General features: G+C 45.7%; 1 protein-coding gene across 1 annotated transcript; it reads left to right on the top strand.

Annotated features, from left to right (window-relative positions):
• The first annotated feature begins 711 nt into the window (after positions 1-711).
• LOC135877003 (cyclic GMP-AMP synthase-like) lies at positions 712-12,488 on the top strand. The gene is made up of 7 exons (XM_065402321.1): positions 712-1,003; positions 4,102-4,359; positions 6,772-7,052; positions 8,542-8,770; positions 9,988-10,242; positions 11,207-11,306; positions 12,143-12,488. The coding sequence occupies exons 1-7, from the start codon at positions 712-714 to the stop codon at positions 12,486-12,488; spliced, it is 1,761 nt and encodes a 586-aa protein (XP_065258393.1).
• The last annotated feature ends 5,022 nt before the right edge of the window (positions 12,489-17,510 follow it).

Genomic DNA, 17,510 nt, shown 5'->3' with positions numbered 1-17,510 from the left:
CATTAACCAATTAATCCTCAACACCCTGAGAGATATTTTCATCCCCATTTTCTACATACAGGAGACCAAGCCTAGCTCAACTGATATGATATCACAGCAACCTCCTGCTTCTTCTTCCTACAACTCTGTGCCAAGTAAATATCCCTGGGCACTTTCGTTTCTTACTCAAGCCTCATGAAAGATCCGGGAAATGGCATTAGCTTGTGGGTGTGGCCTGGAGAGATGGAGTGAGAAGGGAGGGAAGAGGAAAGATACTGTGTCTGTATGCTGTAAACTGTAGACATAATATCACTTCAAGGAAGAAAAAAGCAGATATCTGAGACTGTGAGACTCTTCAGTTCCAGACACAGCTATTTTCCAAAAGCACTGACTAGAAGGTAACGATGAGGCATGCAGGGTGAGTAGTGTGAATGGGTATAAATGGTTCGTCACAAACGTTTTATTCCTTGCTGCTCTCACCCTCAAGGGAACATGGAGAGGATAGGGAGACAAGAGAAAAATACCTCCCGAAGGGAACATATAGGGAGGGTGTGTGTGTGTGTGTGTAGGGGGAATTGTGGGGAAAGCAAGAGACACCATGGTGTGTCTGGAACTGAGATTTGCTTTTTAAAAGGAGTAATAATCATGGAATGTATTTTATCCAAGGAAAAAGCTGCAATCAGAATTAACGCTGGAGAAGTTATTTGAAAACTTTTGGGGACCACACTTAAAATGTCTAAACCAGTTCCTTCTGCAAGAACCAAGCAGGGAAAAGTTCCTCAGAGAAAAGCTGGGGAGAGTAGAGGCAGAAACTCAAAGGCTGATGAAGGGACAGAAAACCCAGGAGTTATGGATGCTCAGTCTGTGTCGCAAGCAGCAGAATTTGCAGTCACCACATCTGGAAGAAAGTTGAGGGCACCAGAGGCTCCAAGTACTCAAGACTCAGAGTGCTCACAGCAGCCCTCAAAGACTTGTCTACAGCTGAGCAGGGCTGGTTCTGCAAAACCAATAGATGAATCTAGAGGTTAGTGCATCTCATTTCATCTGGATGCTTGTTGTTAAAGCTCATTTAGAAATGCTGCAGGCTTCATATTGTTTCCTCTCTTTAAGGCAGCAAATAAAGCCTATCTATCTATGTCATGATCATCTTATCCCCACCTGGAGTTTTAGGTAATAGTGCCACTAAATAGTTCAGTTTCTTGTGTCCTCTCTCTCAGGCTGTCCTCAGATCAGGATATTGGGGGAGAGTGTGGTGGATGGGTGGGCACAGCCCGATGAGGGGAGACAGCTGCAGCAGTTGGGGATCAATGATGTGACAATGTCTTTTCTTCCCTCCCGTATGTTCTGTACTATACAGAGACAATAATTCAAGGCCATATTATTACTACAAAGATTTGGATTTTCTAGCTGTTGTTACTATGGGTTCCTGCAAACTCTTACCCATGCAAGTACAGCAGACCCTCGCTATAATGGCCTGCACAATAGGCTTGGGCTATAGTTAGAACCCTACCAAATTCACGGTCCATTTTGGTCAATTTCACAGTCATAGGATTTTTAAAATAGTAAATTTCATGATTTCAGCTATTTAAATCTGAAATTTCAGTGTTGTAATTGTAGGGGTCCTGACCCAAAAAGGAGTTGTGGGGGGGGGGTCACAAGGTTATTGTAGGAGGGGTTGTAGTACTGCTACCCTTACTTAGGGTTGCCAACTTTCTACTCGCACAAAACCGAACACCCTTGCCCCACCCCTCCTTTGAGGCCACTCCCCTCCTCCGAGGCCCCGCCTCTTCTCCAAGGCCTCACTACTGCTCACTCCATCCTCCCTCCCTCTCCCCGCCCTCACTCACTCACCCACTCATTTTCACCGGGCTGGTGCAGGGGGTTGGGGTGCAGGAGGGGGTGAGGGCTCTGGCTGGGGATGCGGGCTCTGAGGTGGTGCTGCGGATGAGGGGCTTGGGTTGCATGAGGGTGCTCTGGGCTGGGACCAAGGGGTTCATAGGGCAGGAGGAGGATCAAGGCTGGGGCACAGGAGAGGGTCAGGGGTGCAGGCTCTGGGTGGTGCTTACCTCTGGCAGCTCCTGGAAGGCCAGCACTTGGGGCGGGAGCAGCGTGTGGAGCCCCCTGGATGCCCCTACGCGTAGGAGCCAGAGGGAGGACATGCTGCTGCCTTAGCCCCACTGCGTCGCCAACCAGACTTTTAATGTCCTGGTCAGTGGTGCTGACCGGAGCTGCCAGGGACCCTTTTCAACTGGGCATAAACTGAACACCTGGCAACCGTACCCATAAGTCTGTGCTGCTGCTGGTGGCGGCACTTCCTTCAGAGAGTGGCAGCTGCTGGCCTGGAGCCCAGCTCTGAAGGCATAGCCACTGCCAGCAGCAGCATGGAAATAAGGATGGCATGGTATGGTATTGCCAACCTTACTTATAGGCTGCTGCCTTCAGAGCTGGGCGCCTGGCCAACAGCTGCCGCTCTCTGGCCGCCGAGCTCTGAAGGCAGTGCAGAAGTAAGGGTGGCAATACCGCAACCCCCCTAAAATAACCTTGTAATCCCCCCTGCAACTCCCTTTTGGGCGGGACCCCAAATTTGAGAAACACTGGTCTCCCCTATGAAATCTGTATAGTACAGGGTAAAAGCATGCAAAAGACCAGATGTCATGTGAGGAGATCAGGTCCGTGACATGTTTTTCATGGCCATGAATTTGGTAGAGCCCTAGCTATAGTGAATGTGGTCCCTGGATCCCACCTCCAGCCCTGCCTGCTGTGGTGAGGGGATGAGATCTCCTCCAGACCTGGGGTTGCGGTGAGAGACTGAGAACTCCTCTGGCCTTGGGCCCGTGGCTGGGGCAGAGTGCTCCTCTGGCCTTGGGGTCGCAGCAGCAGGAGCTCTGTCTCCTTGCTGTGTCCCCAGGGCTGGAGGAGCATTCTGCCCCAGCCACAGGCCCTGGGCCGGAGGACCTCTCCCTCCCTGTCATTGCCCTGGGGCTGAGGAGCTCTGTAACCTCCCCAGGGGTTCGTTACAGAGAGGGTGTACTATAGTCCCATTGAAGTTAGGAGGTCTACTCATGTGAGTAAGGGACTGTAGGGTCTCTACAGACCTCAGACACTTCCCTGGACATACAGATAGGAACCAGACAATGGTAGATATTTTACTCATATCTCTTAATAATTGAGACTCTCTCTGAGAGGTGTTTGAGCTCAGACACCACATGCTGGGTCCCTGAAATCCATCTTATTTTTCTCTCCACTTCAAATAAACCCAACACATTTAAATCTTTTTATCCAGATGGGTTTTTTTTAATTTATTTTTTATTATTGGACCATTTTCGGTCCTGCATTTTTAACTATAGAGGGTCAAAAAATATTTTTATCTGTTTTTCTCCATGGAAATTTTTGATGAAAATGAAAAAAAAAGAAGAAAAAAACAACAACCCTATCATCAGAATTTTCTATGGAACATTTTTCCACAAACCAAACCACAACAAAGCAGCAACTGAAAATGTTTCCATTTATGGTTTTTCAACAAAAAATTGAAATTTCTGTTGAAAATTTCATTTTATCAAAACACTCAATTTTCATTGAAAAACAGCTTCAATGGAAAATTTTCAACCAGCCCTATTTATAGTCCTTTCCCAACTTTTGTGCCTCCTCTCCTCACTAGTGACAGTTAAACTTCTAGAGGCTTATTATGTTTTTTTTTTAATTTGTTTTACATGGTTTTTATGTTGAAGTAATGGAGACATGCCCATAGCTCACATTTGCAGGCTCTGTGCACTTGCAGCAGATGCATCTGAGTTTTGCACCTGCTTCGCCATGAAGTTCCAAGTGTCCATAGAGATAAACATGAAAGCCCAGCTGATCACAGATCTGCCCCACTACTTACACGCCTCACATGGCATTAGCTAGGCTTCATTCATTAATGTTTGTAGAAAAGCCAAGCTTATTAATTATTATTGTCATTATACTGAGGAAATAGATCTGCTTTTAGCTTGATACTGCGTAAAGGATCACAGGCAATTCTGGGATGCATCTGCAATGACTTGTAATTTTCTCTATGTAAAGGCAAAAGAATCGATTCATGTGTTTGTTACTAGAAATAAAGCTATGACTATGGAAATTCTTTAGGAGCCACATCTGAGGTGCCTGAAACAATGCCAGCCAAAAGCCGGAGCAAGCAAAGTAACCGGGCTCCTGAATGTGAGAAGGAAAGAAAGATTCCTCAGAGAACAGCCAGAGGAGGGAGAGGCAAAGGAGCACAGGATGAGGGGATAGAAGGCTCAGAAATGGCAGCTATTCTGTCTCCATCAGCCCCAGAGCAGCTCTCTGCGCACTGCCCACACCCCAAGCAGACTGGATCTACCCAAAGAAGGAGAGAATCTGCAGGTTGGTGCAGGCAATTGCTGGTTGGATGAGTAATCTCCACACAGTCACACTTCATATTTTTTCACCTAAGGAGGTGAAGCAAAACCTTTCTGTATGTGCTGTGATAATGTTATCCCTTCCTGTTGTTATTACTATTACTGGGAGTGCCCAATCAAGGGCCATGATCCTATTGTGTTAGATGCCATACAGGCAAGTAACAAGGAGACAGCTCTTGTCCCAGAGAGCTCACTATATAGGTCTATGACAAGATGCAGCAGATGGGTGAGTCAAACAAAGAGGATGAAAAAGTAGGAGTAAAATAAGTCCCCTCTGTATAGTGGGCAGTGGTAAGCTGAGACTACTCATGACAAAAAATGGTCAAAAACTGGAAAGAAAATGTCACTGAAAAATTTCAAGTTATTTTCATTCCTCGAGTTTCAAAAAGGAGTGATTCTTTGTTTATTCAAATTTTTCCAGTGAAAAGTTATACTCGACATTCTCATTTACAAAGCTCCCCACTTTCCCTCCCTTATTCTCCCCCCCCCTTTTTTAAAATTCATTTTACACTGGAAAGCAGGGGTTGGGGGGGGGAGGGAGAGGGGAAAGCAAAAAACCAAAAAATCCGAACACCATAAAGGCTACATTTTTCATATAGAAGAAATCATAATTTTGGGGCGGAACTGTTATGAAAATTTCCAATTTTGAAAAAGCCTGTTTTTTAACAACCACCAACAAAGACAACTACCAAGAAACCACAAGAACCCACATCCCCCCCCACACACATCCAACAACCACAACACATTTTTCTTCAAAATATTTCAACCAGATCTACTTCCTTCTACATAAAATATGTTTGTTTTCATTGCTATTTTGCCTTTTAAGTTTGCTACATCACCTGTCAAACCTTTTAATAGATTCATAGATTCATAGATTCTAGGACTGGAAGGGACCTCGAGAGGTCATCGAGTCCAGTCCCCTGCCCTCATGGCAGGACCAGATACTGTCTAGACCATCCCTGATAGACATTTATCTAACCTACTCTTAAATATCTCCAGAGATGGAGATTCCACAACCTCCCTAGGCAGTCTATTCCAGTGTTTAACCACCCTGACAGTTAGGAACTTTTTCCTAATGTCCAACCTAAACCTCCCTTGCTGCAGTTTAAGCCCATTGCTTCTTGTTCTATCCTTAGAGGCTAAGGTGAACAAGTTTTCTCCCTCCTCCTTATGACACCCTTTTAGATACCTGAAAACTGCTATCATGCTGAGATTCATAGATTCATAGATTCATTAACCTAGGCTGCAAGGGCCGGGGCAGTCTACCTGTTACGTGTCCATACAGCACCTAACATGATGGCTCCCTACCTTAGATACTTATATTCCCCTCCTCCCATTACTGTAGTATCTGAGCATCTCACAGTCTTTAATGCGTTTATTTTCACAACACCCCTGTGAGTTAGGGGAGTGCTATTATCCCCATTAGAATAATAACAGGAGGGGATCATTCCTGGAGCTTTAGCTAGTGGATTGCCAACAGATGGTGCAAGTTACTCTCCTGTCTCCCTCACTTGGGCTTCCCTCTTGGGTTCAGGATCTTGGGGTATCAAGAAGACACAGCTTTGGTGGGTGAGATGGTTGTTACAGTAACCCTGGCCATTCTAAATGAGCATCATGTTTTCTTCCCACTGGTGGATTGTGTGCAATGGAGAAATAATAAAGAACTTTCTGTTGGCTCAGGCATCTGGCTATTTTTATTGTTGCTGCTCTTGTTCTAGGAAAGAACCAGACACAACACTGGAGATGAAGGTGGATGTTGGACTCTGGAGAATGTTTTTGTAATATCATTTATCTGGAATAAGTAACCAAGGTGCAGCACCTCCTGACAGGGAATGCCATTCAGACCAGCCTTGTTTCAGGCTGAGGTAGAGGCATCTATCATGTAAATTAATTCTGAACCGTGTCAGCAGGTTGCATATACTGAAGGGATAATGTGTGGATGATATATTTCATTACCCTAATCCTTATTTATCTACTTCAACATTTTTAAAAAAAACCAAGGCGTTCTAGTGGTAATTGACAAATGTCTGTACAATAGAAGGACATGATTATCCAAGGGGCTCGGGAGACACCCGAATACATTGGATAATCAGGAGCCATTGGTTTAGCTAGGGACCAGGGGGCAGCACTACAAACTTGCTTGGAACACTGATCTCTTCTACAGTGCAGTGAAAGCAACACTAAACCTAAGAGATCTGGGACTCAATCCTGCAAGGTGCTGGGACTTTTCCAAGGTGCTGAGTCCCCTCTACCCCCATTCAAGGCAGTGGGAGCTGAGGGTTCTCAGCATCTCAGAGAGGGTACATTTTGGAAAAGCCAGAACATATCTTGTCTCTTGGCCTTTGGTTTTTGTCCTCTCTTAAATGTTCCCTTGTAGGACACCTTGGACAACTCTATTCCAGGCCCGCCTCTGCTGACCTGTGTGAGAGCTCAGAGATGGCAGCAGCTGCTCTCGCCACGCCGAGCCAAGATGTTGTTCTCCGCATTAAAAAGAGGGCAAAAGCCCTCACTCTGAAACAAGAGGAGATAAACAAGGCTGCTGGAATATTTAATGGGTTCATTGACCCATTCATTAGATACCTGAAGGAGCGTCCAGAGAGGCCCTACTTTAAGGAGGTGACCAAGTTGACCACGGGCAGCTACTATGAGTTTGTGAAAGTGAGTAACTCTCTGCTAACTGTCCTAATAGCATAATGAATTGGGATCACAATGCTGTCATTTTATCCAGCAGGACTAACACAAAGGAGAGACAGGTCTAGCATTCAGTCTGGGAATTCACTGCTTTTTGGCTGATATGGCCAGATCCTGCCCTCAGCTATGCCCATTTATCCAAGGTTTTTCTATACTGCCTAACATTGTGGTATTTTTAATATAGCAACCTTCACCACAGCATGTTTTATATATTGTCTGTCACTGTGGTGATTTTAAGGGATTGCAAGGGTATAACTGTATTTGCCCATACTTATAGCTTTCTATCCAGTTTCCTAAGAGCAAGAATCTGATACTCTTACTCACTTTGAGTAGCACTTTAATCCTCAAGTAGTCTCTTTGATCAGTGAATAGTCAATGGGACCACTACTGGAGTAATTTATCATGGTGAGTTAGAGTAGTAGAATCTGGTCCTACGTAGTGAATTCAGTTCACTGTCCAGATGCTTTATAGTGCTTGTGCTGTATTGGGGTCAGTTTATATTCATATTTCATTCATATTAATAAGCCTGAGGATCTAGCTCTTTATATACAGAGCTATACACACAGACAAAGAAGAATCACTTTAACTACTGCCAAAGAGCAGCCTCCTACAGGGCATAGGTGGCAGCTGTTTAACTGCCCCCAACTGTATTACATAGAAATAGTGTAGAAGTGAAGAAAAGCTATATCCATAAGCACAGGGAGACTTTAGAGCTACAGTTGTAATTAGCACGATTGGGATTAGGCCAGGATATCATGTCAAATGTCCTTAACTCTTGCAAAAAGTGACATGGGACCTTTCTAGCAGCATGGTGACCCACATGCCACATTAAAGCAATGGTTTAGTGCTAACTTGGAGGAGAATCACTTATTGAATCACCAATTGATATTGGTGACTAAAGCTCCTGCATTCTGGTGACCAATAGGTGACTTAAAGCTGCCTGAGCTGGGCAGCTGAGGATTATCCCAGCGTGAGAGACTCTTTGGCTGGTACAGAGCCAGTGTAGCCATCTCTGTGCCACCTACCCCACCCTATAAGGGGGCATCTCAGAAATATGCTGGAGTAGAAGGGGTGGATGGGGATGTGGCCAGAGTTCATGGTGCTTTGGCAGTCTCCACTGGCATAACAGCTCCTAGGGAGCGGTTGCAAACCAGCCTAACGTTGAGCTGCTAACTTCTGCAGGGGGCTGAACTGGCCCCTGGCAGCCCCCAGGATCGGTACAGCGAAAGGTGCCGCACCTCAGGCCAGTATTCCTTAGGGATAAGTTGACCAGCACTATCTACAGCCTTCCCTGATACGTGCTGTGGAAAAGCTCAGGAAGCTAATGTGAAATAGTGGGGACAGCCCAATCTGCCACAACAGCAAATGAGCGGCCAGGATTCTGTCCTCCCTATAAGGCTGCTGCTTGCACAGTTATTCAGTTGCACCGCCTCTAATGATGAAACCTTTCCTATAGATTGATCACCCAGATGAGTTTGACGTGATGCTGGCTCTGCCAGTTCGAAACTATATGTACACGGAGGTGGATGACTGGAATGGGCTCTACTACAAAGTTACTTTACTGAGGCAGTCCCGGAGCTTCCCCACACCTTTCCTGCTGGAGGATGGGAATACCGTGTCGCCTGTGAAAGTCCTGGAGGAATTCAGGAAACATGTCAGTCAGTTCATCACATCATCCTACGAAGGTAAGCAAGTGCCTTTGACTGCCAGTTTCCAGATATTCCTGATCAACCTTTTAAGCATGTGGGCTGTGAGCAACTTTGCCTGCCATTAATATTATTAAGTAGATAAAATTGTGAATGAATGTAGTGGGTATGAAAGTATGGGATGGAAAAGCACTGCCTTGAGCCATGCACTGGGTAAACTTCACCTGCAAAGCCACCTATTCCACTATCCGATGTCTAGTCAAGCAAATGTGATATTGTTTTTGATGAGAGTACCAGTTTGGTTGACAAGGGTAACTGTATTGACGTAATATGCTTAGACTTCTTAAAGAATTTGATTTAGTACTTCCTGATATTCTGATGAAAATTCAGCACTATACAAAATTAATATAGCACATAATAAATCAATTAAAAACTGTCTAATTGATGGATTTCAAAAAGTTATTCTAAATGGGGAATCATCATCCAAAAAGTCATTTTAGAGGGGTTCCCCAGGGACCTGTCATTGGCCCAATATTATTTATAAATTATTTGGAAGAAAATATAAAATCATTGCTTGTAAAATTTCCAGATGACACAAACATTGCTGGACCAGTAAACCATGCTAAGGCCAGATCAGTTATACAGAGCAATCTCGATCACTTTGTAAGGTGGGATTCCTTGACCAATGTGCATTTTAATAAAGCCAAATGCAAGGTCATATAGACCTTGGAACAAAGAATGTAGGTTACACGTATAGGATGAGGTACTCTATCCTGGCAAGCTGTGACCCGGAAAAGGATTTAGGAATCCTGGTAGATAACCAGTTAGACGAACTCCCAGTGTGATGCTGTGGCTAAAAGAACTAATGTGATTCTTGGATGTATAAGCAAGGGAATATTGCATAGGAATAGGGAAGTAAATTCTATCATTCTGTATAGTGATGTGCTCTAACAGACTCTCGGATAAGAGCATTAAATACATTAATGAGTCGGGAGTTGAACGTAGATCTCTGGAGGTGATTAGAGAACTAAAGCACTGCACTGCATGGGCCTATTCAAGTGACACTGTGAATATTACAGATCTTCATCATCCTGAGGAAAGTTGTGGCTTTCATAGTCTAGAAATCCCTTGGTGGGTTTGTATAGACGTGGTTGCTGGATATTGAATTGGAGATTCTAAAATCAATCAGTTCTGCTTGATATCCTCTGTTTTTGAGCTCCACAGTCTAATTCTGTGTTTGCCTATTGGCTCCCCAGTGCCTTCCCCAGGGTGGAAAATGAAGCTAAGCAGGAAGAAACAGAACAGCCCAGCAACGACTGTTGTGATGCTGGATGACAAAGGTGGCGAGGTCGTGTCTATTGATCTCGTTCCTGCTTTGGAAATCTCACCCCCCTGGCCTGATTCATGTAGGGTAGGGCAGGATGTTGAAAAATGGCTGGGGAAGAAAACCAAGCTGAGGAATAACCCATTTTATTTTGTTGCCAAGCAGCCACGTGGGCACGATGACAAAGGTAATTTAATACCTTTCCTAACAAACTCTATCCACCTCAGCAGACTTCTCTGTTACGGTGCTGATATTGAGATAGAGTTTACAACTTTTCTGCTTATGGGAGGGATTCAATAAACTACAGAACCAAAATCTGCCCTGGAGCTGGGAGACCTGCCTGGTCCTGCTGTCCACCATAAGGTCTGGAGCCCACTCAGTCTGTGATATTTCCAAGATCTTATTTCAAATCTAAGAAAAATGCTCTCTCTGAGTTATATCAATATTGATAAATTAGAGAGGTTCAGAGAAGAGCTAGGCGAATGATTAAAGTATTAGAAAACAAGTCTTATAGCCACAGGCTCAAGGAGTTCAATCTGTTCAGCTTAACAAAGAGAAGGCTAAGGGGTGTTTCGATTAGAGTCCATAAGTACCTACATGGGGAACAAATATTTAATAATGGGCTCACGTCAGTCTAGCCGAGAAAGGTGTAACATGGAAGGTGAAGCTAGACAAATTCAGACTGGAAATAAAGCATACATTTTTAATAGTGAAGGTAATTAACCAGTGGAACAATGTACCAAGGGTTGTAATGGATTCTCCATCACTGATCATTTTTTAAATCAAGATTGGATGTTTTCTCTAAAAGATTTGCTCTAGGAATTGTTTTGGTAAAGTTCTATGGCCTGTGTTATGTAGCAGATTAGACCAGATGATCACAATGGCCCCTTCTGGCCTTGGAATCTGTGAATTTGTAAAAGGACATACAGCCAAACCTTCAACACCTTTCTCCTCTCTTCACCCAGTATTTCATACACTCATTTGTTTTTTAAGAAAACAGCAATGATAATTTTAAATTATCCTTAAATACCTTTTCAGTATTTAAGTAGCTTTAATTTGAGGACCTAGATTTAGGGCAATGCCATTGATGTCTACTCACACCTGGAGAGCCTGGCAGTGTGATGACTATGTAATGTTGTTCTACATTGCAGAGGTCTGGAGAATTTCTTTCTCTCATATTGAAAAGGAGATTTTGAATAACCATGGCAACACGAAAACCTGCTGTGAATCTTATCATACCAAGTGCTGCAGGTATGTAAGTCTGGGGATCAAGGGCTAGGTCAGCTGGATGTAGAACACCTGCTCCCTTGCATTAGTACAGGTGGAATCAAAATCCAGACTGGAACAGGGCAAATAATTCATAACAAACAATTTATTCTACAAATTTTACCTCTTTTTCTGTTCATGAATTGTTCATGGACAGAGTATTATTTTCTGTGGTTTACTTGTTGTTATTTAAAATGATTCCCTGAAATACATTATTCTGTAGCTGGTTACTGAATTGTTTACTTTGAGTATGTAGTATTCAAAATGCCCCCCCCCTTTTTTTGGTTGGACATACAGGTGGCATAGTGTGATTTACATTCCCAAATTGGGTAAATGTTACCCTTAGATTGAGGGTTCCACTACAAACTCTCCCAAATACAACTTAGAACTCACAAGGCCTGATTGTACTCCCATTAAAATCAATGGAAAGACTCTCATTGACTTTAATGGGAGTTGAGCTGGGCCTCGAGTCAGAGAGGATATTACACATACTTTTGCATCATCTCTTCCCAGCAAACGTATTTCAGTCTCGCCCTCAGAATGAATGAGGAGTAACGTACTGGATGCAAGTTCTGCTCTCACTTACACCGTTGTGAATCTGAATAGCACTGAGGTCAGTGTAACCGAGATCAGAATTTGGCCCAGTCTGTTTGAACTGTAGCACAACAGAAATATCTTCAATTAGAAACTTTTTAAATGTCCAATGCTATATTCTGTAAAGCACCAGATCCCCTGCAAGGTGCTATAATGTGGTTAATCAGGGATAACGATAAATAATCATGATTATGAATACATTTTACTTCTCCCTCTGCTATATATAGGAAAACCTGTATCCGGCTGCTGAAGAGCCTTTTTAAGGACCTGAAGAAAGACTATCCCAGGCAACTAAGTCACCTGTGCTCTTACTATGCAAAGACGTCCTTTCTCCACACTCTGACGCAGTGGAAAGAGGACACGGACTGGAAACCTTCTGACATTGCCTGCTGTTTTCTCAGAGTGCTGGATGACTTCATTCAGCACGTAGAAAACACCAACCTGCCCCATTTTTTTATTCCAAACTGCAACCTGTTCTATAGCTTCCCTCTAAAGGATTTGAAATTCCTGCTAGAGCGCTTACGAGAGCAGAAAGGGAATGGGTTGCAAGCATTTGCAGCTCACGAGGAATAGTTTCTTCCCAGCCATGACTTTGAGTGAGCATGATCTATTGCTATGATTGTTATGGAACCAGATAGAATTTCTTTCTCTGTGTTTTGATGATTCAGATGCCAGACTCTGGAGCTCTTCAGCAACAATTTCCAAAAGAAGCCACTGATTTTGAGTGTTTCAGTTTTTGAGTGTCCAGTTTATGGTAATTTGGGGGTCTGATTTTCATAGGTGCTGAGCACTGGCAGCTCCCCATTAACTTCAGTTGCAGTTGTGGGTGTGCAGCATCTCTGAAAATGAGACCCAGGGAGTCCCAAATTGGGTGCTCAAATATAAAACACCAAAACCTAACGGCCACTTTTGAAAAGTGCTCCTTAATCCCTCTGTGCCACATTTGCCTATTTGTGAAATTGGATAGCAATATCTACCTACCTCATAGGATGTTGAGTGGGCTGGGTTAGACAATATGTGTACAGCAATTTGAAAGTGTAAAATGCTTACAGATAAGTGCTAAGTCTAAATTCACGGATCTGGAAGTGCAAGGATAGGAGACTATTTCAGGTAATTAATCATGAGGTAGAGAATTGTCACAACTCTCCCACCCCCGAGGAACCTGGTTGCTGATAAGACAATAAATGATTTTTAAACTGTTCTGCAATAAGAGGCTGATGTTTTGTGTGTTTTACCTTCTTGGGGTGATTTGGTCTGCTATTGACATGCACAGAGTTGGTGGCAGTGATAGTGTCAAGACAAATCATGCCAGTTTTCTTGTGTTTTTTTCTCTCTCTTTGTCTCAGTGAGAGGTTTACACCTGGGCATCTCAGGGCAGGATTCCTATTGCTGCTCATCCTGTCCCCCCAACATTTATACCCAGGCTCTCTCATACCCCCAGCCTCTGCTTGGCCAGTGTGGCTTTGAGGCTGAGATACCAGTGTGAAATCTTGGCAGTTTATAGACATTCTTTCCTGAGTAATCATCTCTGACCTGGCCACATTCCAGTCAGGCTCCCTAAATTCCCTCCATAATTAGAACGGAATAGGCTATGACTCACCATGTAACCCCTTTGGGGCTATATTCTGTGAGGCACCTCCTGAGAGCTGTGACAGTGCAGGTGCTGTTCAGAAGAAAAGGCAGAGTTGGCTTGAAGCCACTCTGGCGCGGCTGGATTCTGCCTGTCCTGAGGTCTGGTGCAGCCCCTGTGTAAGCTAGAGTAGTTCTGGGGGATGTTTTAACTTAGATCAGCCTCCCTATGGCTGACCTGAGTGCTACTTCCACTCCCCTTTCACTGCTAGCTCCCAGGATAGGGAGTGGGTTGCAAGGAGGGGATAGTAAAGGGCCATGTGTGCCAGCCCAAAACAGCTGGGATAGCCCTAACATATTCTGGGGTCTATGCCAGCTTCTGGAGCAGCAGTTGGGTAACAGAACACTGGATGTACCTGTGACGGGTTGGATCACAGAAACCCCCTTGGGAGCTGCCACCTGATGTGCAAAGACTACCTCTGCTCCTGTTTTCCCTGCCAGCTCAGGACTCCAGCACCCTGTCTTGCTGAGCCAGACACTCCTGTCTGCTCCAACACAGACCCAGGGTCTGAATCACTTGCCCCAAAGCTGCAAGTTTACCTGAAAACAGCTCACAGAAGTGTGCTTGTCTTTAGCACTCAGATGCCCAACTCCCAATGGGGTCTAAACCCAGATAAATCCGTTTTACCCTGCATAAAGCTTATGCAGGGCAAACTCATAAATTGTTCGCCCTCTATAACACTGATAGAGAGATATGCACAGTTGTTTGCTCCCCCAGGTATTAATACATACTCTGAGTAAATTTCTAAATAAAAAGTGATTTTATTAAATACAGAAAATAGGATTTAAGTGGTTCCAAGTGGTAACAGACAGAACAAAGTAAGTCACCAAGCAAAATAAAATAAAATGCGCAAATCTATGTCTAATCAAACTAAATACAGATAAGTTCCTCACCAGTTCCAGAATGCTCCCTTTTACAGGCTAATCTCCTTTTAGCCTGGGTCCAGCAATTACTCACAACCCCTGTAATTACTGTCCTTTGTTTCAGTTTCCTTCAAACATCCTGGGGGGGTGGAGAGGCTCCTTCTTTAGCCAGCTGAAGACCAAATGGAGGGGTCTCCCATGGGTTTAAATAGACTCTCTCCTGTGGGTGGAGACCCTCCTCCTCCCTCCTATGCAAAGTCCAGCTCCAAGATGGAGTTTTGGAGTCACCTGGGCAAGTCACATGTCCCTGCATGACTCAGGGTATGTCTACACTACGAGGGTAGTTCGATTTCACTTAAATCGAATATGTGGAATCGATATTGCAAAGTCGAACGTGTGTGTCCACACTAAGGACAGTAATTCGACTTTGTGAGTCCACACTAACAGGGAAAGCGTCGACATTGGAAGCGGTGCACTGTGGGCAGCTATCCCACAGTTCCCGCAGTCCCCGCTGCCCATTGGAATTCTGGGTCGAGCCGCCAATGCCTTCTGGATAAAAAAAATGTGTCTAGGGTGCTTTTGGGTAATTGTCGTCATCCGTCCGTCACTACCGCCCTCCCTCCCTCCCTGAAAGCGCCGGCAGGAAATCAGTTCGCGCACTTTTCTGGTCAGTGACAGCGCGGACGCCACAGCACTGCGAGCATGGATCCCGCTGCGACCATCGCTGCAGTTGTGGCCGTTGTCAACGCCTCGCAGCTTATCATCCACCTTTCCCAGAGGCAGATGCAGATAAACCAGGCGAGGAGGCTACGGCACCGCGGTGAGGGCCTGAAGTCTGAGAGTAGCACAGGCCTGTCAGAAAGCATGGGACCCAGCGCCGAGGACATCACGGTGACAATGGGTCATGTGGATGTTGTGGAACAGCGATTCTGGGCACGGGAAACAAGCACAGACTGGTGGGACCGCATAGTGCTGCAGGTCTGGGATGAATCCCAGTGGCTGCGAAACTTTCGCATGCGGAAGGGGACTTTCCTTGAACTTTGTGAGTTGCTGTCCCCTGCCCTGAAGCGCAATGACACCCGGATGCGAGCAGCCCTGACTGTCCTGAAGCGAGTGGCCATAGCCCTCTGGAAGCTTGCAACGCCAGACAGCTACCGGTCAGTCGCGAACCACTTTGGCGTGGGCAAATCTACCGTGGGGGTTGTTGTGATGCAAGTAGCCAACGCAATCGTTAAGGTACTGCTGTCAAAGGTAGTGACCCTGGGAAACGTGGAGGTCATCATAGATGGCTTCGCCGCGATGGGATTCCCAAACTGCAGTGGGGCTATAGATGGAACTCACATCCCTATCCTGGGACTGGACCACCAGGCCAGCCAGTACATCAACCGAAAGGGCTACTTTTCAATGGTGCTGCAAGCACTGGTGGACCAAGGGGACGTTTTACCAACATCAACGTCGGATGGCCGGGCAAGGTTCATGATGCTTGCGTCTTCAGGAACTCTGGTCTGTTTAGACGGCTGCAGGAAGGTATTTACTTCCCGGACCACAAAATAACTCTTGGGGATGTGGAGATGCCTACAGTGATCCTCGGGGACCCAGCCTACCCGCTAATGCCCTGGCTCATGAAGCCCTATACTGGCGCCCTGGACACTGAAAAAGAACTGTTCAACTACCGGCTGAGCAAGTGCAGAATGGTGGTAGAGTGTGCTTTTGGCCGTCTCAAGGGGAGATGGAGAACCTTACTGACTCGCTGTGATCTCAGCGAAACCAATATCCCCATTGTTATAGCAGCTTGCTGTGTGCTCCACAATCTCTGTGAGAGCAAGGGGGAGACCTTTATGGCGGGGTGGGAGGTTGAGGCAAATAGCCTGGCTTCTGATTACGCCCAGCCAGACAGCCGGGCGATTAGAAGATCCCAGCGGGACGCGCTGTGCATCTGGGAGGCTTTGAAAGCTAGGTTCCTCAGTGAGCAGGGTAACCAGTGACTTTTAAGTTTGTTTAAAGAGAAGCTGAACCTGCCCCCGTTTCTTTACCCGGTTAATGTTGTCTATCCTATCCAGCTACATACCCCCTTCACCCCCTTCCAAAAAAATAAAATCAGTTTTATTTTGTTAATGAACACCGTTGTCTTTATTACTGTTTTCGCGGGAATGTTTTAAACCTGGGACGCAGACTGTGGTGGAGAGCGGGTGTAGTGTACTGATGCAAATGATGCTTCTAAACTCCAGGAATGACAGGATTCGCAGTGGTGGACTGGTTGTTTCAACGGAGCCTGCCAGCCCTCCTGAGCGGGACTGCGTTTATGTGGGGGCTATGTGACTGTATGGCAGCGGGAGGAGGGTTACAGATCCCCTGCTGCATGGCTCTGTGATCCAGGAAAAGGACCGCTGCATAAGATCTGTAACTGCCTTCCCCCGCCACAAAGTCACAGAGCAACCCCCCCCCCCACAGAACATGAAAACCACCTCCCAGACTGACCAGGGTAACTAGTCACTGCACTGTGTATGTGCCCTGCTGCTGGACCTGCCCCCGCCTCTGTACCCTGCTAAAGGTGACTGTCCTGTCCAATTACCAACCCCCTTCCCCCCCTTCAGACAGACTCTCCTCCAAAAGAACATGATGGAAACAGTAATGAACAGAAACGTATTTTTTATTAACAACCACACATGACACTGGGGGGTGAAACTTCGACGGGGGCTTGTGTGAGGCGGGAAGGAAAGGACTTTTCAAATTTTGGGGAATGACAGCCTTCTGGTGCTTGAGCAGTCTGCAGGGGTGGAGTGAGAGTTTTCACGGACTCTGCCGCCTCTCCTTCTTTGGACTTTGGGCGAGGGGGGTATGGGACTTGGTGGCGGGGGAGGGCGGTTACTGATAGACTGCAGCGGGGCTCTGTCCTCCTGCCTCCGTTCCTGCAGAACATCAACAAGGCGCCGGAGTGTGTCCGTTTGCTCCCTCATAAGTCCAAGCAGCATTTGAGTCGCCTGCTGGTCTTTCTCTGTGAACAAGACCATGCACTGCACCTATCACATGCGCACTCAGGACAAGGTCGAATTTTCGGACCTCGCTTTCAGTGCCTGGGGTCTTGCACTGCCGATCTGGGAA

This window comes from Emys orbicularis, chromosome 4 (genome assembly GCF_028017835.1).
Source record: "Emys orbicularis isolate rEmyOrb1 chromosome 4, rEmyOrb1.hap1, whole genome shotgun sequence".
Lineage (NCBI taxonomy): Eukaryota > Metazoa > Chordata > Testudines > Emydidae > Emys > Emys orbicularis.
This window is presented reverse-complemented; position numbering and strand designations above follow the sequence as displayed.